At 40.4% G+C, this 20,651-nt stretch overlaps 1 protein-coding gene across 4 annotated transcripts in view; it reads left to right on the forward strand.

Annotated features, from left to right (window-relative positions):
* LOC109825586 (cysteine-rich receptor-like protein kinase 15) overlaps positions 498-20,651 on the forward strand; it is a 51,740-nt gene continuing 31,586 nt past the window's right edge. For 3 of the 4 annotated variants that reach the window (XM_020392442.1, XM_020392444.1, XM_020392445.1), the window contains exons 1-2: positions 498-1,334; positions 17,270-17,380. In XM_020392442.1, the coding sequence (XP_020248031.1) occupies positions 524-1,334; positions 17,270-17,380 (922 nt within the window). In that variant the 5' untranslated portion in view covers positions 498-523. The remainder of the gene's footprint in view (positions 1,335-17,269; positions 17,381-20,651) is intronic. The other variant, XM_020392443.1, reaches the window with a different exon arrangement.

A 20,651-nucleotide genomic window follows, 5' to 3' on the forward strand; every position in this document is an offset into this window, starting at 1 on the left:
TTATTTTCATCCACAACATCGCTCAACTCATCTCATCTCATATTTAAAAATCACTCACATCATCCAATAAGATTGTGACAACTCATCCCATCTCATTAACATTTCATTTCTTTGTTTTCCTCCCAAAAAGCTAGGAAAACAATTTACTTAAGTGTGAGTCATATCATCCAATAATATAATGACAACTCATCTCATCTCATCTCTTTTCTTATTTTTAAGAAATAACCAAACAAAAGAAAACAACGTATTACAAGAAATATGTTTCTTATAATTCATTTCCTTATTTTTTCTGCCAACCAAACAACATCAAAACAAGTTTTCTTAAAAAATCACGCACATCATCCTATAATAAGGTGACAATTCATCTCATCTCATCTCCATTTCTTTGATTTCCTTCTTTTTTTAGTCAACCAAACAATCCAAAAACCTATTTTTCTTAGAAATAGGTTTCCTTTTCTTTGATTTCCCTCTTTTTTTAGGCAAACAAACAGCAACACTTGAAAGGCATCTCGATCCTCCAAACATGGGTCTCCTCCACCTTCTCCTCCCTCTCCTCCTCTCTCCTCCAAGTAGTGCTGCCAACCTTGCCTACTACTTCTGTGAAAACACTAATTACACTGAGAACAGCAACTTCCAAACCAACCTTAACCAACTTCTTTCTCACCTCTACAACACCTCCATCTACTTCACCTTTGCAAATCTCACAGAAGGATTCATTCCGGGCCGTGCCTATGGCCTCTTCCTCTGCCGAGGTGACATCAGCCCCTCTGACTGTGCGAATTGCATCGGAGCCTCCACTGACAAGGTACTACAGATATGCCCTGCCGCCAACCAAGCCACCCTCTGGTACGACGTCTGCCAGCTCCGCTACTCCGACGAGCCTTTCTTTTCCTCGTTTGACAACAACATAGCTACTTCCTACCCTGAAGGCCCGAAGGAAAATGACACAGCTGACGTGCTTCGCAACGATGTGAGGGAGCTGATGAGCAGTCTGTTCTATCAGGCTGCAAACAATTCTCCGATCCTATTTGCTACGGGTGAGATATTGTACGAAGGTGATGGAAAGAAGAGGATGTATGGGTTGGTACAGTGCACAAGGGATCTCTCCAGGGATATGTGCAGTCAGTGCCTGCAGCAGATCCTCCCTCGGTGTTGCGACTCAGACATTGCCGGTGGAATTCTAGCAAGGAGCTGCAGTTTTAGGTATGGTGTGGACAAATTCTTTGGAGGGACGCCAAATATCTCCATAACTATGCCATCCCCATCTCCATCTCTCTCTTTTTCTCCGCCAGTGCCTCCTTCCTCTGCGCTGAACGGAAAATATCATAAAAGAAGTAAGCAAACTCAATTTGTTGTGGTATTTTTCTCTCATTAAATTCTCCACCAAGTTATTGTGAGACCCACAAGTGTTCAGTCCCACATCGGGAATGTGTAAAGAATTTGTGTGGTTTAGGTAAGTCTAAGGCTCAAGTGTAATATTGGCTAATCGATTTTAGTAGTTGTTTGTGTTGGAATTGGGATGCAAGACTAGATGGGGGGTGAATAGGATTGCTAGAGTTTTTCGACAAGACTTAGAAAATGCAGAGGAAATATAATAAGCGAAAAACAAAATAGCAAACTAACACATGAACACACGAGATTTTTATAATGATTCGGATCAAAATCTTGCGTCCACTCTTCTATCTTTCGAAGGACTATGACCAATGTTCACCCGAATCAAAACTCAATTTAGTAGGTTTCAAAGACCGTACTTTGAAATCTACCTGAAACCAGTTATCTAACTAATGATCAAACGAAACTTAGTCCTAGCTAGCCCAACTCTCAATTGCCCCGGCTTAAGTATGCCATCAAACTCACAAGTTTAAAACACAACTAACCAAAACAATTAAAGCACAAAAAGAATAATTTAACAACCGTTTTTCAAATCTGTGAAGATGAAGATCTGTGGAGAGGCGGTGCAGCGATGTAAGTGTAGGATACTCCTTCTCACTGAATTAAACTCAGATGAAAAGTGAGCCAAGAAGAAGCTGAATGAGGCTCAAGGAATTTAATCAACTCTCTCAAACCCTAGAATAAAGATCTCTCATTTTTTGTGTATTTGCCTTCTTTAACTTCGTTGTCAATTATGATCTCCAACTCCCCTTAAATAGACCTTAATAGAATAGGAAAGAGATACCCAAATTTGAGTGCAAATAGGAGATACAACGAGTCAACCAATGACTAAGATTAAATCTTGAAAACTAACAAATTTCATCATAACCACTAACGGTGGATCATGACCATTGATGGTCCCTTGGTGATCATCAATGGTTTAACTGTGGCCATCGATGGTGCTGATTCTAGTTTTTGACTTTATTCGATTCTCCTATAACCAACGATGTGTCGCTGTAGACCATCAATGGTGCTAAATCTTATTTATATTTTTCTCTGATTGGCTCCTGTAACCATTGATGACATGTTGACTATCGATTGTTGTCTCTTGACCATCGATGGTTTGTGTTGTGCACAGCGGGCGGGTTTCTATAAAGCCAAATAGTGCACGAGCAAGAATGAGTATGATCACAACCAATACACAAGCACACGTCATAATCACAGAAAGACAAACTAATTTGCGTGGTTCGACAAGTTGTCTACGTCCACGGGGCAAGGAGGGAGGAGTTCTTACTATTAGAGATGAAGAGAATTATAAATAGGGCTACAAAATCACTCAAAACCCTAAAACAAAGCTCTCTAAATCTCTCACAAATCTCCCATAAAAGGATGCAACAATCCTCTCTCAAAGACTGCTCAAAAGGACTTTGCTTAACCCTAATTAATCAGGTTTAGGGCTATATATTTACAGCAAATGAAACGGGTTGAAAACCCAAATCCAACTCAAAAACCAATACGTGGTCGACCGCGGCGGTCGACTGCACAGGAATCGCGGTCGACTGCCACAGTCGACTGTGCCCAATCAAGACGGTCGACCGCCTTTAGCTCTAGAACCCACCTGTGTCTCGTGCACGTTTCTAGTCGACCGCCGCTGACTCGCGTTCAACTGTACAACCTCCTGAATGTTTCCCTGAGTTGTTCTTCGTCGTTCTCTAAATCTCCACCTCGGTGAAGTTTCTCCCAAAACTGAGCCTACACCAAAACATCCAAAATGTCCCACTTGTTGCGTCCAGTACGAAGTAAAATAAATCCATGACAACGGACTCAATCCACAACAAGTCAGGAACCCAAACGAGAGCTCAAACAATCTCCCCTCATTAAAATCAACAAATCCAACCGGCTGCATCTAAAAGACTACCTACGTATCCTCTTGCCGAATGAATCAAGCCGAATGTAGTTCATCCAAATAGCCTTCAAAGGCCCTCAACATTGAAGAATGTTCAATAGCTTCAAACAATGACCAAATTTTACACCTGAAACAACTTTGGTTAACATATCCGTAAGGTTGTCGTTCGTGTGGATCTTCTCCAATATGACGTCTCCATCATCCAAAATATCACGAACAAAGTAGAATCTGACATCAATATGTCTCGTGCGTACATGATAAACCTCGTTCTTTGCCAAATAGATAGCTGACATGCTATCATAATATACCCGAATGGTCTCCTGTGCAATCCCCAAGTCCTCTAACAATCCATGCAACCACAAAGCCTTATTAACTACTTCAGTCACCGCCATATACTCCGCCTCTGTAGTAAAGAGAGCCACTATAGACTGAAGTGTACATCTCCAGCACACCGATGCTCCTTCCAATGTAAAAACATATCCTGAAGTAGACCAGTGCTTGTCAAGGTCCTCAGCATAATCTGAATCCACATAACCAATACAATCCTGCCCATCCTTCTCATTCTTCTAAAAAATCAAACCAACATCCACGGTGCTTCTAATATACCGTAGAATCCACTTCACGGCCTCCCAATAACCCTTCCCGGGGTCGTGCATGTACCTGGATACCATGCTTACGGCCTGTGACAAATCTGACCTCATACACACCATAGCATACATCAAGCTACCCACCGCACTGGCATATAGAACCTTCAAAATGTAATCTATGTCCTCAACTGAAACATGTGACATCAAAGCTGAATGCTTGAAGTGGGGAGCCAATTGAGTACTAACTACTTTTGTATTATCATCAAAGCAGAATTTCTTCAACATCTTCTGTAGATAACTCCTCTGTGTAAGCTTCAATCTCCCCTTTGCCCTATCTCTCTCGATCTCTATACCCAATATCTTCTTAGCTTCTCCAAGATTATTCATCTCAAACTCGGATGACAGCTCATTTATTAACTTTCGAATAACCAAAAAATTCCTGGAAGCAATAAGCATATCATCAATATATAATAACAAATACATGTACTCACAATCCTGTAGCTTGTGCATGTAAACACATGAGTCATATGGGCTCCTCGTGTACCTATGGTCAATCATAAAGCTGTCGAATCTCTTGTATCATTGTCGTGGCGATTGCTTCAAACCATAAAGAGACTTCTTCAGCTTGCATACTAAATTCTCCTTTCCTGCAGCTTTAAATCCTAAGGGTTGTGTCATGTAGATCTCCTCATTGAAATCTTCGTGCAGAAAGACTGTCTTAACATGCATCTGGACCAAATCCAAATCCAGCTGTGCTAACAATGACAATAAAATCCGAATCGATGAATGCTTCACAACGGGTAAAAATACCTCGTTATAATCAACGCCCTTAAGCTGTGCATATCCCTTGGCAACTAATCTGGCTTTGAACCGAATGTCCCCAATAGAAGATCCATCATTCTTCGTTTATACCCACTTGCAACCAATAGCTTTCTTACCCTTATGTAGTTGTGTAAGTTTCCAAGTGTTGTTCATCTGAAAAGAGAGCATCTTCTCCTCCATAGCTTTCCTCCACTTGATCGAATCAGGGCTAGACTCTGCCTCCCTAAATGTAGAAGGAACCATATCATCAACGATATCCACTGATAATGCATATGCGACCATGACATTATTATATCTAGCTGGCTGACGAATCACCCTTCTAGGTCTATTTACTGCAATGGACTCCTGAGTTGTTCTTCACCGTTCTACAGTTCGAAGGCTAAAATTAACTTTCGTGCTGATTTTTACATCGTTTTAAACCGCATCTTGAACATACCTATTTATACCAAAATACCTCATCTCACAAACTATATCAGTAGTAAATGGGAGTTTGTTGTTATTCAGATAAAAGATATTGTACGGACAATGTTCTAACAATCACGCCCTTTTGATAATAACGAGACCCAAAATTTAATATACATAATGTAAAACATGGGGAGATATCTATTCAATACAAAATAAGCACATAACATGTTTCATAGTAAAGATATATAATATGCAAATCTCACCTTACAAATATGCATATGTGAAAGTATAAATGTGTACAGGTTTTCCAAAACTCCACTTGAAAGAAAGCATCAAGTGCTTAAAAAATTTTCAAATCTAGAAATCGATCATGAAATCAATTTGAAAAACATTTATAAAGCAGAAACACTCATGAAATATTTCAAAATTTCACCTTTCTCCACCTTTTGTTATTAGCAAAATAAAAATATACCAATGATATGCAATATACTTGAGAATTCAGATAAAAATTATTAGAAGATGAAAGGAATAGAAATACATACTGGTTCATAAAATAATTTGTAGAAAATAGTACAAGACACACATATATAACTTTAAAACACATGAATCAGGATTATAAGTCATATTAAAATTCACACACAAACTATGAAGATATCGATGAATACTTTGTAAAAGTAGCAATAAAAGTAATTATATTAGTTCATAAAATAAATTCAGATATATCTTATCTAGTTTGAGCCATTTTTATATACAACTTGAATTATCTTAACCTTTAGAAAATGTCCAAAATCTCGATATGTCATCTCAACCATATAGGAATTTTTAAGAGGAAGAATGATAGTGTTTGAAAGATGATGTACATCTCTAAATATGGAAAATATTTAGCATATGATAGACACCCTAAGATATTGAACATTTATATCCACAAGTGTGAGCCTTTGACCATCATTTGATAAATACACTCATTTTTACCGTAGATTTATGGAGTGTTAATCTTTGATCATCTTTTTCATAAATACATTCTTTTTGCTTAATATTTTATAGCACATATATACTTTGTACATGTATAGAAATTTTGGTGCTATATTCAAGTATAATTGACCTCAAACTTTTAGATATATCCAAAAAAATTTTACTAACAACATATAAAAAATATTTATTCTTATTTTCACAATACCAAACATGATAAGTATGATACTAAGTTGTAAAAAAATAATATGTAACGTATCGTGAACCATCTTTTAATCAATCATATATTTAGAACTTTGTGTGCACATATATCATATATAGATGTGTAAAATATGTGACCGAGTATGATAAAATCATGCACATGTACGGAGATCAAACGGCGTTGACCTTAGGGTTTCGTAACGATCGGCGTTGACCTTAGGGTTTTGCATCGATCGGCGTTGACTTTCATCGCAACGTGTTGATCGACGTTGACCTAAGGTTACGTGTTGACCGGCATTGACCTTAGGGTTTCACATCGATCGATGTTGACTTTTATCGCAATGCGTTGACTGTCGTTGACCTAGTGTTTTGCACTGATCTGTATTGACTTTTCATCGTAACGCATTGACTGACGTTGACTTTCGTCGCAATGCGTTGACCAGTGTCTACACAGTTTATGCTCTTAAGGGGTTTGATTAGATTTTACCGACTACCATTTGAGTCGGGCTAACATGCAGATTGTTCAAATCCATTCTGCACGTAACGTTATGCTAAAAGAGTTAACTCTTTTAGTGCTACGATATTTAATACGTAAACTTCGTCTTTCTCACGAGAATAGACTACCCGGCAACGCGTGTTAGGTACTGACTTATCCCTACTTAGGCTTCGGGATAAAAATCCACAGACTTGGATTCTAGTGTCTTGTTCAATCTGTGAAAGACTAAATCAGCAATGCGTGTTAGGTGCTGACTTATCTCTACTTAGGATTCAGGATAAAATTCTCCGCGCGTGTAAGGCGCGAATTCTGAGAGTTAAAAAGTAGTGTCTTCTCTTGGGACAACCAGATGCTGGAGAGGAAGAATTTTATATTCTATCTCCAGTTATAAAGGAAACTCAAAGTGGGATCGCCAATTCGAGAATCTGAAGAGTGAAACTAAGTGTGTGATCTCTACTCCGAGAATCGATAATATTCAGATAATCCTAACTATCGGAAGGTTTGATTACCGAACTAAAGGTGAATTTTTTATTTATCGAGAGTGAATTATGATTTTGTCCCTAACTGTAGGAAGGTTTGACTAAGCGGGACTTCGAGATGACCCTAACTATAGGAAGGTTTGATCACTCGATTTGAAAGTGAACCTCTCGTTCATGAAAGGAATCGAAGGAGATTTTGGCTTTGGCCCTAACTGTAGGAAGGTTTGACCAAATAGAGAGTTTGAGCGATCCTAACTATTTAAAAGTTTGATCATTCAATTTGTAGACCTCTCGTTCATGGAAAGAATCGAGAGGGATTTTAGTTGTGGTCCTAACTGTTTAAATGTTTGACCAAGTGGGAGTGAAAGTATAAATCACAGTGGGGGTGTTGACTTGTACGAATCACTCAGTGGGTGTTTTTGATGTCAAATGATGAGATCTTGACACGAAAGGGATTTGACAATCGCAATAGACCATTCGAATTAAATTTTCCAGTGCTATGTCAGGACTTTAACAGCTGGAGTTTAGTGTTTATCACTTTGTTTGTAATGACCGGGTTATCCCTAAGAATTTTATATATAACATTCTTTCGGGAACTTCCCATTATATGAATTATCCACCTCCAGCTTTCTTTGCGAAGCTGGGTCCAATGAGGAGCACATTGTCCTCAGTCGCATGTTCAGGTTATCCTTAAGAATATAAAATTCTCTAGGAATTTTCCGTCAAAGGTAGGAAACAGTTTAGACTCATATATCTATTGGAGTATGCAGGGAATAGTTTAACCTCATACACCTGATGGAGGATTGAGAAGTGGTTTATACTCGTATACTCTTCGGAGTCAAGGGAAACAGTTTATACTTGTGTGCCCTGTTAGAGTATATAGGGAGTAGCACCTATTAGAGGATTGAGAAGCAGTTTATATTTGTATACTCTTCGAAGTCAAGGGAAACAGTTTATACTCGTGTGCCCTGTTGGAGTATTGAGAAGCAGTTTATACTCGTATACTCTTTGGAGTTAGAGGAAACAATTTATACTCGTGTGCCCTGTTGGAGTATTGATTTGGCTTAATTTAGCGTTATGATGCCAGCTTCAACCAAGGTTTAGATGCTATTTTTGAGAGCAAAGCAAGCCTTAGTAGGATGAATGGTCCTCCTGTGGTATGCACAGTACTTTGGATCCGAAGTATTATCAGCTTCCTCCTGATCTATGATAGGTGGTAGCTTGATCTTGTTGTTTTCAAGGAGGGATTCAAAAATGGTTAGAACATCTTTGTCCTTGAAAGAGTACTCTTTTTAAAGTTTCGGATCCGAAGTATTTTCCTATCTTCGGGGTTGCTGCTGTGATGTCTGATTAACATTAATAGCTGCTACAGGTGCTTTCCCTTTACCACGGGAGGCGAAGCTTGAGTTCAGAGGGTTAAACGTTGTTTGGCCTTTCTCAGCCTTCTTTCTCTTAATGAAATGTTCAGCATGTTCTCCGTGCAGCTTCAACTCTTTCCAAGTCTTGGATGGCTCGACCCTTACGGCTTCCAACACGTCAATGGAAATATTATTGTGGCACATCTGCAAGATGAATTCCTCTGTGACAGGATCTTTACAGTTCATTGTCTAGTTACGGAAGCGTTTGACGAAGGTGTCCACCGACTCTCCGTCTTTCTGCTTCTCGTCGAAGAGTGTCCTGATTGACACATCGGTGTCATCATAAAAAATTGCTGAGGAATAGGTTCTCTATGTCATCCCAGCTGTTGATGCTCCCCGTTTTGAGACGGCGGTACCAATCAAATGCAACTCCACGAAGAGTACCAATGAATGATCGGACCATGAGGGGTTCATTTCCTGAAATCATGCCCAAGTGGGACTTGAAGTAAATTAGATGTTGAGTGGGCGAACCCCTCCCGCCGAACGGCGTAAAGTTGATCATGTTGAGCTTAGCCGGATATGGAATTAAATTCCACTCTCTTGGATAGGGACACAGAATCCCAATCTTCTTTACCTCCTGAGCAAACATCAGTGCGTTGATTTTACTCTCGAGGTCCTTCATTTTCTCATGCTCACTCGTATTTTTACTTGGTCGATTTCGGGGAGGAACATCGCGGCCCTCCCCAGCGTTATCATCATTAGTGGGGCTATCCCCAACGTCTTGATTAACAGGAGGATCATCAGCATTGAGGTGTTCATCCACATCTGATCACTACCTGCTTGGTTAACATTGTTGCGATGACTGGATTCACCAATCTGGTTGGACAGAGCTTGAAGCTATTGGTTATATTCTTCCTTCATCCGCTGTATAGCCATTTCCATTTCAATTTTGAATGCTTCTTTCTGCTTGGCTAGATCATCCTCGAGAATTTTGGCCATTTGCTCGATGTTGATCATAAACACTTTTCGAGCTTGTCCCACGCTAGAATTTGTGTCGTCGGAGGCGATTGCGGAGTAAGTATCTAAAAGTTTGTCATCTAAAGACAGTCATTCGTGCATCCTTAGGTCAACCCTATGTTTGATGGCTTCTAGCTGGAGCCAAGTCATCCGTTGGGCTATTCCTAAATTGACTTTTCTTCCGGATAAAAGTCAAGATTAGAGTAGTTTGAAGCAATCGCAGACTTTTCTCTGTCAACCATATTGATAGTAACTTTAGGGAATTCATTATCTTGACCGGTTGACTTTCTTTTATGAAAACGCCTTGACTTACCCCCTGCCAACCATGGTTTTAACGCTTCAGGGGAAAGCCATTGGAATACGGAGACCCTCTGTGGAGCTGTCTTGGGACAGCTACATTCTAATAATACTACCCGGATAAGTTTGGCGCACGGATAGTGAAAGTCTATCCCCCAGGTATCTCTCTTTCGAGATCTATTCGTACCCCTAGGCTGATAGTACAACTCATTGGCGTGATGACCAGAGCAATCATCGTGTGTTGGCACGACTTCTCAGGTATAACGTCGTCGTCTGACAAATACATTTCCTTCTGAGGATTTGCTACCTTGTTGGCGTTTGCAGGAGTCACACGTTTGGAATCACACCTTTGTGAGGGTAAAATCCTAACATGCTCCTAGACTTCTGTACGCACCCCCAAGCGGGTGGTCACGGGAATCAGCTTGTTAGGAGGTCACGTACGACCCCCAGTCTGGATGGTTGCTCGGGGTTCCTCCGCCGGGCCGAAGCGTTCTCTAATGAGAACCTTGCCTCGACCTTCGTGCAAAGAACCTAGGCGGTTCACCATTATTTTCTTACCTTTGGATATGTCCATACTGTCGTGGAGCTTCACCAGAGGTGTGGGATTAGAAGGAGCGAGATTTCAACTTGACAAAAGCTGGGAACCAGCTTTGGATCTGGAATCGAGCGAGAGACACGACTGGTGTCTCTTGTCGGGTAGAAGCGCTGACTTGGCCTTCGACACCCAAACCTGCTTAGATCTTAGTGGCCTTTTGAACACCTCTTCTTTCTATAATTCTTGTGCTTTATGCACAACGATCCGGGCATGTGCAAGAAGTGCGTGGCACTTCTGGATGTGCTCCTCGAGAGTAGAACGGGTTCGTTTGACACAAACCCATTTGTCTATTAAGGTTGGGAGGAGGACCCCGATGCTTGTTGTGGCGGGGGGGGGGCCACTTGGCGCTTTCTGAACTCCAAATCCACTTAGTAACAGAGTCCATCCACTTGATCCAAAGCCTTGGTGAATTAGCGGGTGAGATGTTGACGACGCCTTTGATGAGCCCTTTTCGTCAACAATAGTGCGTCTTCGATGGGCAACTCCTTGACCTTTGAGGAGTTGTCACGAACGTCAGATCCGGCCTTCTTAAGCATCAGGGAGAAGCCTTCAGCAGCAACTAGGTGAAGATCGTCACCCCGAATCTTCAGATCTGAAGACCAACGAACCTTCTTGAGGGAAGCGATCTTCCTGCGCTTACAAGTTGAATACGATCTGCAGGAGGAGGAGGAGGAGGATACGTACTCCTCAAATTTCTACTGGTCGAACTCGTATTCGACCTCTTCATCCACATGGATCTTGATTGATGGCTGCGGCACGACAGTCTCGGCAGCGAGACTGTTGGCTTCCACTGTGGTCGCCACGGCACGACAGTCTCGGCAGCGAGACTGTTGGCTTCCACTGTGGTCGCCAGCTTGTTTTGTGTGAAAGTTGATTTTTTCATTGTGTAACTCATTACAACTTCAAATGTTACATAGAATTTAAAAATTAATCTTTTTATAAGATCTCCCTACACAATAAAATAACAAAAATTACAACTCTTCTCAAACAAACGTAACAGATGTTTATCTCCCGCTGCTTGCGTGGGATCTTTTCCTATGACGGGGATGTTGATATCCGTGGACTACCAAACGATTAGATAAATCCGGAGTTTAGTTGATTTGCGAAGGAATCAAGAAACCGAAGCGATTATCTTGGCAACTGCGAGATAACCACTCTTCTTGAGATCGTAACTATGTATGATCTCAAGGGAAGGAACCGAGAACTGTAGATCTGACGAATTCTTCTTTTTTATGCCAAAGAACTCGATCCGATCTTCTCCTCTTTTCTAAAATTCATGCTCCTTCAGTCTCCAATTCAGCAGGGCTTCGTCGAGGCTCAAAATTCTAGATCTTTACAAATGATGGACCTAAGGCTGTATTTATGGGCCTCAGGAGCTCTGTTTTCGGATAAGAACCATTGATTCATTTTTATCCTCAGTTGTAATCACTTTATCACGTTCTTGGATGATATTAGATCAGTTGAAACAAATCCATATGGTTAACGGTTAAAAACTACTTAAACGAGACACCTCGGGTGTCTCGGCCTCGGCAAAGACATGTGCGGTGTCTCCGCTAAGGTCCGGGGCACTGTTTTGCGTGTCCTGTTTGTTTTTACTGTATCTTCGTTGTTCGAACTCGGAATTACGCTATTCAAAGTGCGTATGAAAGCCAACGAGGAGATCTACAAGCTCCGATGGTTGAATCATTCATGGAGTAGATGGGACACAAGAGGTGCTTTGTTTTTCGTAAGCAAAGCGTAGCTCCCGATCAGTTCGTATATTCGTTATTCTGCAGCTCCGTTGCTTCACATGGTTCGTCGACTTACTTCATACGCTCATCGACATTAATTATGCTTCTATGACTCGAATAGTGACGTTCATCATCTTCTCTCTGTCTCGAGCCGCGTGCGGGAATCCGTGGGCAATTTTTGACGCCTACAGTAGTAAATGAGAGTTTATTATTATTCAAACAAGAGATATTACATAAACAACGTTCTAACAATATGAGCCAAACAATGCACTAAACTTAGTGGGGGTATCGCAGCTTGCACTGCGTTGCACTGCGCCAACCAGTCGTGAGCCCGGTGCATGACAAATGGTATTATAGCAGTTGGCCAACCAGAATTGTGGAACTAAGTGCTACGCAGGGCTAAATGCTATATCGCGTGAGTGAGGTGGCAGCCACCTTTGGAGCTAGTAGGAGCCACTTCTAGGGTCCACATCGCCTGGTAGTGATACTACGACGTGCTAATTGCCATGTCGTGATGAGGACATCGCTTATATAAGGTGGAGTGATCGAGATTCCCAAGTGTTTAGTCCAACATCGGAATGTGTAAAGAATTTGTGTGGTTTAAACAGGTAAGCTTAAGACACAAGTGTAATATCGACTAATCGATTTTGGAAGTGATTTGAACCACACAGCTCGCTACACTCATTGGGTCCCACGGCTTGTACTGTGCCAATTGACCAGCCCTGGGGTATGACAGTTATTGTCATACTCTTGCAATAAGATATAGTTTTGGACTAGGAACAGAGGCATAAAGAATCTTAGAACCTGGTGATTAGGATCTTAATATCAGAAAACCCTCTTTAACTTTTAAGATTTTTTTTTCAAAACCCCTATAATAGTGTTAACCGAAATTTTCACAGGCAAAAATATCATCTTGCGTAATTTTATCCAGCCAAGTGAAAATTATGGATTTCTAATAATTGGCCGTCTTTTTTTTTCTTGGTTTTTTTGGAGTTTCCTGATAATCCCCAACTTAAGAAGGCTTTTCTAATGTTTTAAAATTTATGGGGGATTATCTGATAATCGTCCAAAGTTAAGAGGAGTTTTATAATATCTAGCCAAAGAACATCTTAAGTTTATGGGTGATAGTGACCATTTCAAGAGCCCTAATTAGCCATCATATTTTGGATTCTTGTTTACCAATATATTCTGGTTCAGAGCATTACACTGCCTCCTACTTTACTTTTGGACTGTAAAGTGCACATGTGGATTAAAAAATTACAAGCAATTAAGGGAGACATCATATACATGCCCCAGCCCAAGCTTGATGACATCATCTAAACAAAAATTAGTCAACACGTTGAAGATATAAATACGCGTGGAGATGTACTATATATGGTTCTGTAAATAAAATTCAGTAAAATAATTAGGCATTACCTTGGAATATCAAATTAAAATGTTAGAATAAATGAGGTTAATAGCATGAGTTTTAGAAGTGCAAGGGTCATAAGTTTAGAAGGGGAAGAGACATAGGTTATGGAAGAATAAGAGTAACTTCCTCATTTATGATATTTATCTTTATGGCATTAAAATAGGAGTTTAATTTGTGACTATTGGTATGCCTAGACGTTTTTATTTTAAAGCCTATATAAAGGGCTATTGTAATCCTTGTTTGATATGAAGAAAGAAAATTGAAGAAATATAAGTGAGTTCTTTGTCTTCATTTGAGAGAGTTCTAAATTCGTAAACTTAAGAGTCATGAGTGGTATCAGAGCCACTTGATCCAATTTTCCAATTCTCTCTTATTCTCATGGCTACCACAAATAATCTTGTCAATCCTCAAGTGCCCAAATTATTGAAAGATAACTATGAGAGTTGGTCAATCCAAATGAGAGCCTTATTTGGTTCTCAAGAGTTGTGGGAGCTGATCATTGATGGGTTCACGGAACCTACACCAGAAGTAGAAGCCACCTATACTTCCGAAGAGAAGAAGGCTCTCAGAGAGCAAAGAAAGAAGGATAGTAAGGCTCGTTTTCTACTCTATCAAGGGTTAGACGAGTCTACCTTTGAGAGAGTTGCCGAAGCAACGATGAGCAAGAAAGCATGGGAAATCCTTGCGACCATCTACAAAGGTGTCGAGCGGGTGAAGCGAATTGGCCTCCAAACTTTGAGGGGCGATCTTGAAGCCGCTCAAATGAAAGATGAAGAACAAATCTCCAATTATTATTCACGATTACTTCTAATTGTGAATAAAATAAGGAGAAATGGAGAGAAGATGGAGGATATCCGAGTGATGGAGAAGTTGCTCCGATCCCTCACATCAAAATTCGAGCATGTGGTGGCGGCAATTGAGGAGTCAAAGAATTTGGAGGAGATCTCAATAGAGGAGCTCTTGGGATCTTTCCAAGTTCATGAACAACAAATGCAAAAGAAGGCTAGTTCCATAGTTTTGGAGAAAGTACTAGAGTCAACATTGACTCTAAGTAATCAAGGCTCACAAGGAAGAGGTCGTGGTCGTGGTCGTGGTAGAGGCAGGAGACGTGGTCCCCAACAGCAAACCACTCAAAATCAAGTGGAGACCAAAAGCTTTAGAGGACGAGGACGAAGCAATCGTGGAAGATCCACACCTGGGTGTGGAAGCAACGAAAATGTTTAGTGCTATAAATGTCACAAGTTTGGGCAATATGCTTCAAATTGTTGGGACAAAACTGAAGACCAAACCAATCTTACCGAAGCAACAAATGATGTGGGTAACAACTCTACGCTTCTTTTGCTAATGATGATTCAAGTGTTGAGAATGATGTTTGGTACCTTGACTCGGGTGCTAGCAACTACATGTGCGGAAGAAAGAACTTTTCATGGAACTCGCAGAAGGAGTTCATGGTAGTGTGAGCCTCGGAGATTCTTCAAAACTCCCGGTTGAAGGCAAAGGGAAGATTAAAATCTACCAAAAGGATGGTAAGCCCGAGTATATTTCTGATGCTTACTGTATTCCTAACATGAAAAGTAATATACTTAGCATCGGTCAATTACTTGGAAAGGGATACAAAGTATATATGGAGAACAACCATATTTGGTTGAAAAATGCAAATGGAGGCCTCATAGCTCGTGTTAAGATGACAAGGAACCGTATGTTTCCCTTGAATCTAAACACGAAAATCGATAAGTGTTTTCAAGGACTCACGGAGAATGAGTCATGGAGGTGGCATCTTCGCTTTGGTCATCTAAACTTCAGCGGTTTGAAGTTACTGTCTATAGCTGGCATAGTACGAGGTCTACCTACAATTGATTCACCGAATCATATTTGTGAAGGTTGTGTAATTGGCAAGCAACCACGACTTCCTTTTCCCAGTGGAAAATCATGGAGAGCAAAGGCACCATTGCAACTAATTCACACCGACATCTGCGGACCCATCGATCCCATCTCTTTTGGAGGTAATAGATATTTTATAACCTTCATTGATAACTTCAGTAGAAAGTTATGGGTGTACATTCTTAAAGAAAAATCTACTGCCTTTACTACATTCAAGCATTTTAAAGTTTTAGTTGAAGCAGAGAGCGGCCACAAGCTAAAAATTCTTCGATACGGCCAAGATGGTGAGTACACCTCAAATCTGTTTCAAGAATATTACAGAGAGCAAGGTATAAATAGACTGTTTACTACTGCCTACACACCAAAGCAAAATAGCATTGCAGAAAGAAAGAACTGGACCATCCTCGACATGATATGAACCATGCTCAAAGAAAAGGGATTGCCAAAGCAGTTCTGGGTAGAAGCCGTGGCGTGCTCAGCTTATTTCCTCAACCGATGCCCACAAAGATAGTGAATAACAAGACACCTCAAGAGGCATGGAGCGGTTACACGCCTAGTGTGGCACACCTACGAATTTTGATTTGAAGGGGCGTGTTGGAATATCAAATTAAAATATTAGAATAAATGAGGTTAATAGCATGAGTTTTAGAAGTGCAAGGGTCATAAGTTTAGAAGGGGAAGAGACATAGGTTATGGAAGAATAAAAGTAACTTGACATAGGTTATGGAAGAATAAAAGTAACTTACTCATTTATGATATTTATCTTTATAGCATTAAAATAGGAGTTTAATTTGTGTGACTATTGGTATGCCTAGACGTTTTCGTTTTGAAGCCTATATAAAGGGCTATTGTAATCCTTGCTTGATATGAAGAAAGAAAATTGAAGAAATATAAGTGAGTTCTTTGTCTTCATTTGAGAGAGTTCTAAGTTCGTAAACTTAAGAGTCATCACGAATTAGTCCCATATCCATACCCGCCTACTGTGTAATATCAAAGTCTGCATAGATTATTGATAAACGATATAAATATAGAGATCTTGTATGAGTTAGTGTTTAAGGTTCAGAAAACTGCTGGACCCTTTCGTCTAAAAGGATTACCAGGCATATTCCTGAAAATTTGAAGTCAAAATTCCATTAGGGTCAAGGTTTCTAGAGGAATGAAAAAGAATGTAAAATCAAAATTGGTCTCTAGTCGGAAGGTCAAACAAATCCATCTCTAACCAAAGTTAGAAGCGAACCAAAGGGATTACAGCAGTAGAGGAATGAAGTAGATCATTTTCACTTTGTTCCTTTTTCTTTTTCTTTTTTTTTCTCCTTTTTAGTTTGCCTTCTCTCAGCATTTACGATGGGCTTGGTCGTGAGTAAGTAATGGCCCAATGAATAATGATGCAGAAAAGAGTAATTATATAGCTACACTTCATTAGTTCTTATCATTTTAATCGTGCAGGATTTAGGTGCAAAGTCGCAGTAGATCCTGTGGTTGTTTGATTCTGCATAATTTCCTTATTTTTACGGACGGCCGTAAAACTTCCCTTCTAGTTTTGTTTCAATATCTTATAAAATATATTATCTTTTAAAAGAGAAAAGAAAGGAACAAATGAATGTTCTAAAATGTTATTTATGTTTTAACAAATAAACATGATAATCTTTAACATTCATTGATGCACTATGGTATTAATTCAATTTATAGTATCATTTTTCATTATCACTTTCATCAAAATAAGACTAATTCTCTGTTGTTGTAGGGAAGAGGAACATCATTATTATCAGCATGGTTATCTTTGTAGTAATCACATTCATGCTTATCCTTGCTGTCAGTATTTTCCTTAAGAGGAGGTCAGCGAAAAATAGCAGTGGTAAGTACTACACTTTCATAGTAAACCAATTAGATCATGTTGCAAATAATCCTGACAATACATAATGTCTTCGGTCATTTTTGCTGCATGGATAAGAGTAGAAACATTTAAACATTTATTTGTTTATGTTGAAATGGTTAAGCTAATACAAGGTAACAAATGAAACACAATATCCACTTTAAACGGGATCTTGGAGATAAAATGGTCTGCCAAATTTATATCCTCCAGTATGAAGTTACAGTTAAGAGAGAAGTAGAGTTTGTTAGTTGAACTTTGCAACATCATTGATGGACAGAAACATGTCATGATTACGTTCAGAAAATGCTGTATAGAGAGCATAACATATCCACTAGCATTCGTTGTTCACCCTGATAGGGAATATCAGATACGCTCTGATACCTGTTGTCGGGGATTCAAGCTACCAAACGTTGGTACAACTGCTCCTTAGCTAACCGACCACCTGTCAAATATAAACCCTATGTGGAATTTGCCTTACCGGATCTTGTGTTAAGCAATGAAAAAAAGAAATAACAGCAAATCAAAAAATAACAAGAACAGAGACCACCAAGTTTAACGAGGTTCGGCAATTTGCCTACGTCCTCGGGAGCCACACAAATAATTTTCTTTATATTAAAGAAAATTACAAAGCTTGAATAAGAGCAGATCTCAACTTTAGATCTCTCAAAAGAAGAACCAACAGAAAACTCTCTGTTGTTCAAATAAAGTGCGAGATTTTCCAACTTAGAAAATCTCCTCTCTCCCTCTCTCTCTCTCCTCAATAAATTGCTACAGGAATCTCTCCTTAAATGAGCGAGATTTTCAGAGGAAAATCTTGAGCTCAATAAATGGTCGCCGCCAGAGATAATCGCTGAGAAGAAGAAAACGGAACAACGGCGCGAGTTCTCTCGTGCATAGGGTTCCCTTAAATAGGGAAACCCTAGCCAAACAGCTGGAGACAGTTGTTCTCCAACATCGCAGGCAAAAGGGGAAGGGCGAAACTTCAAGCTCGCCTGCTCAGTCCCGCACTCAACGTTCGCCTGTAAGCTCAAACCCTGCCTACACTTCAACTTCGCCTGCAGAGGGTCTTCGAGTCTGCCTGCTCGAGTTCGCCAACCGAACCTCGCCTTCGCCCGACTCCAAGCTCGCCTGTAGCTCATCGACGACTTCGCTTGAAACCCTCAAGCTCGCCTCCAAGGGGGTCGCAATCTCGCCTACAGCTTCTCAACCTCGCTTGAAAGTCATCGCCTTCAGCTCGACCCGCCTTACGCAGTTCGACCTCGAGTTCGCTTGTAGCCTTCCGCGAGCTCGCCTGAGCTCGTCTTCGTTGTTCGATCTCGCCGGAGGTCGCCGTCAACGGCGGATAAGGTATGGGTCCACACCCTTTTTTTCCAACAATCTCCCACTTGGAAACCAATTCGTCATCAGCAGACTCTCTCTTAACAAGCATCTTCTCCTGTGTGGCTCCGCCCTCATCCCTTACATATGAAGGCCAACTGAAATTGTGCACAACTCCAGTTTCTGAATGGTGACTGCCTTAGTTAACATATCTGTAGGATTTTAACTCCACAAAATCTTCTCCAACTGTAACTTCCCATCCTCAATCATTGAGCGTATGAAGTGGTAACATAACTCAATGTGCTTCGTTCTGGCATGAAATACTGGGTTCTTGGCAAGGTGTATAGCACTCTTGCTATCACAATAAAGAACTTCGTTCCCCCACTTCAGACCAAACTCTTCCAGGCACCTGGTTAACCAAATCATTTCCTTGCTCGCCTCTGTCACTGCGACATACTCTGCCTCAGTTGTGGACAACGTTACAATCTTCTGCAAATGTGAGATCAGCTCGCTGCTGTCGACCTTAAGGTATAAACATACCCGTTGTGCTTCACCTTGTATAATGATCACCGATGAAATCCGCATCCACATATCCCTGTAGTACCAACTCCTTTCTTCCGAAACACAGTGGCATATTCGTAGTCCCTTTCAGATATCGTAATATCCACTTCACGGCCTCTTAATGTTATTTCCCTAGATTGCTGGCAAACCTGCTCACAACTCCCACTACATGGGCAATATCCGACCTCGTGCAAACCATTGCGTACATCAGACTATTAGACCCTAGAGGGGGGGGGGGGGGGTTAGGGTCTTATGCTAATCTAATCTGATTAAATGCCAATTAAAATTAATTAATAAGTTATCCTAGCAAGTATGAAATATAACAACTATATATAAGCTAGGATAAGCAATATGAACAACAAAGAGGTATATCCTATGATATATGCAAGGATATAAAAACTAACACAAGGGTAAACAATATGAACTAGATAGTGGATCATATAAATAATGAGCTAATGACAGTGGCGATATAAGATATGAGCATGAATATAAATGAACGCCAAAGCACACTCAAACACACTATATGATCACGGAGTTCGGACCTTCCGTCCTACGTCTCCGCTCCCCACTCCCGGGGAGAAATCCACTATCACGACCGGGTTTTCTACGCTCACCCGAATAACGTTTACAACCACACAGTGTCGGTTTCAACGCTCACCGAACAACGTTCACTCCTCACACTCGGTTTTCTAGTTCACCGAAAACTTCACAACACACTCGGTTTCTAGCTCACCGAAAACCTAACAATCTCACAATGTAACAAATATAAATTGTTCTCTAATATGGATGAGAACACAATAAAAGCCCACACTCAATGTTACAACTCTCACAACCCTAATATATTATGAATACAAATACAATAAGCTCAAGTGAGTGTGTGTAAACAATGAGTGAAATCAAAATCAAAACTAAACTCAATTAAAATCTAGCATATAGAAATTATAAACAAAATAATAAATAGCTAGAAATGAGTTTAGAGATTCTTCTCTGAATAACAAGATGGAGAGATGGAGATTGAAGCCCAAACAAGAAGATAATCTCCTCCACTTGTGAAAAACAAAACAGCTTTAAATCAAACCCTTAAACAAGCTTAAAACAAGCTTAAACTCTTGTTAAAATCTTTTAAACCATTCTCTTGCTTGCTTATAAAATCTGAGGTGTCGACCGAAAATCCCGTCGGTCGACCGATGAGAGCAAAAACACGAAGAAAACGTTCTGGACCATCGTCGGTCGACCGGTGCGGTTGACCGATGGAGCTTTCGGTCGACCGGACCGGTCGACCGACAGACTCTCTGTCGCCCAGTGAGAATATGAACTCAGGTTCGGTCGACCGGTACGGTCGACCGAAAACAGATATGACAGAAACTGAAACCTG

Source organism: Asparagus officinalis, chromosome 10 (genome assembly GCF_001876935.1).
Source record: "Asparagus officinalis chromosome 10, Aspof.V1, whole genome shotgun sequence".
Lineage (NCBI taxonomy): Eukaryota > Viridiplantae > Streptophyta > Magnoliopsida > Asparagales > Asparagaceae > Asparagus > Asparagus officinalis.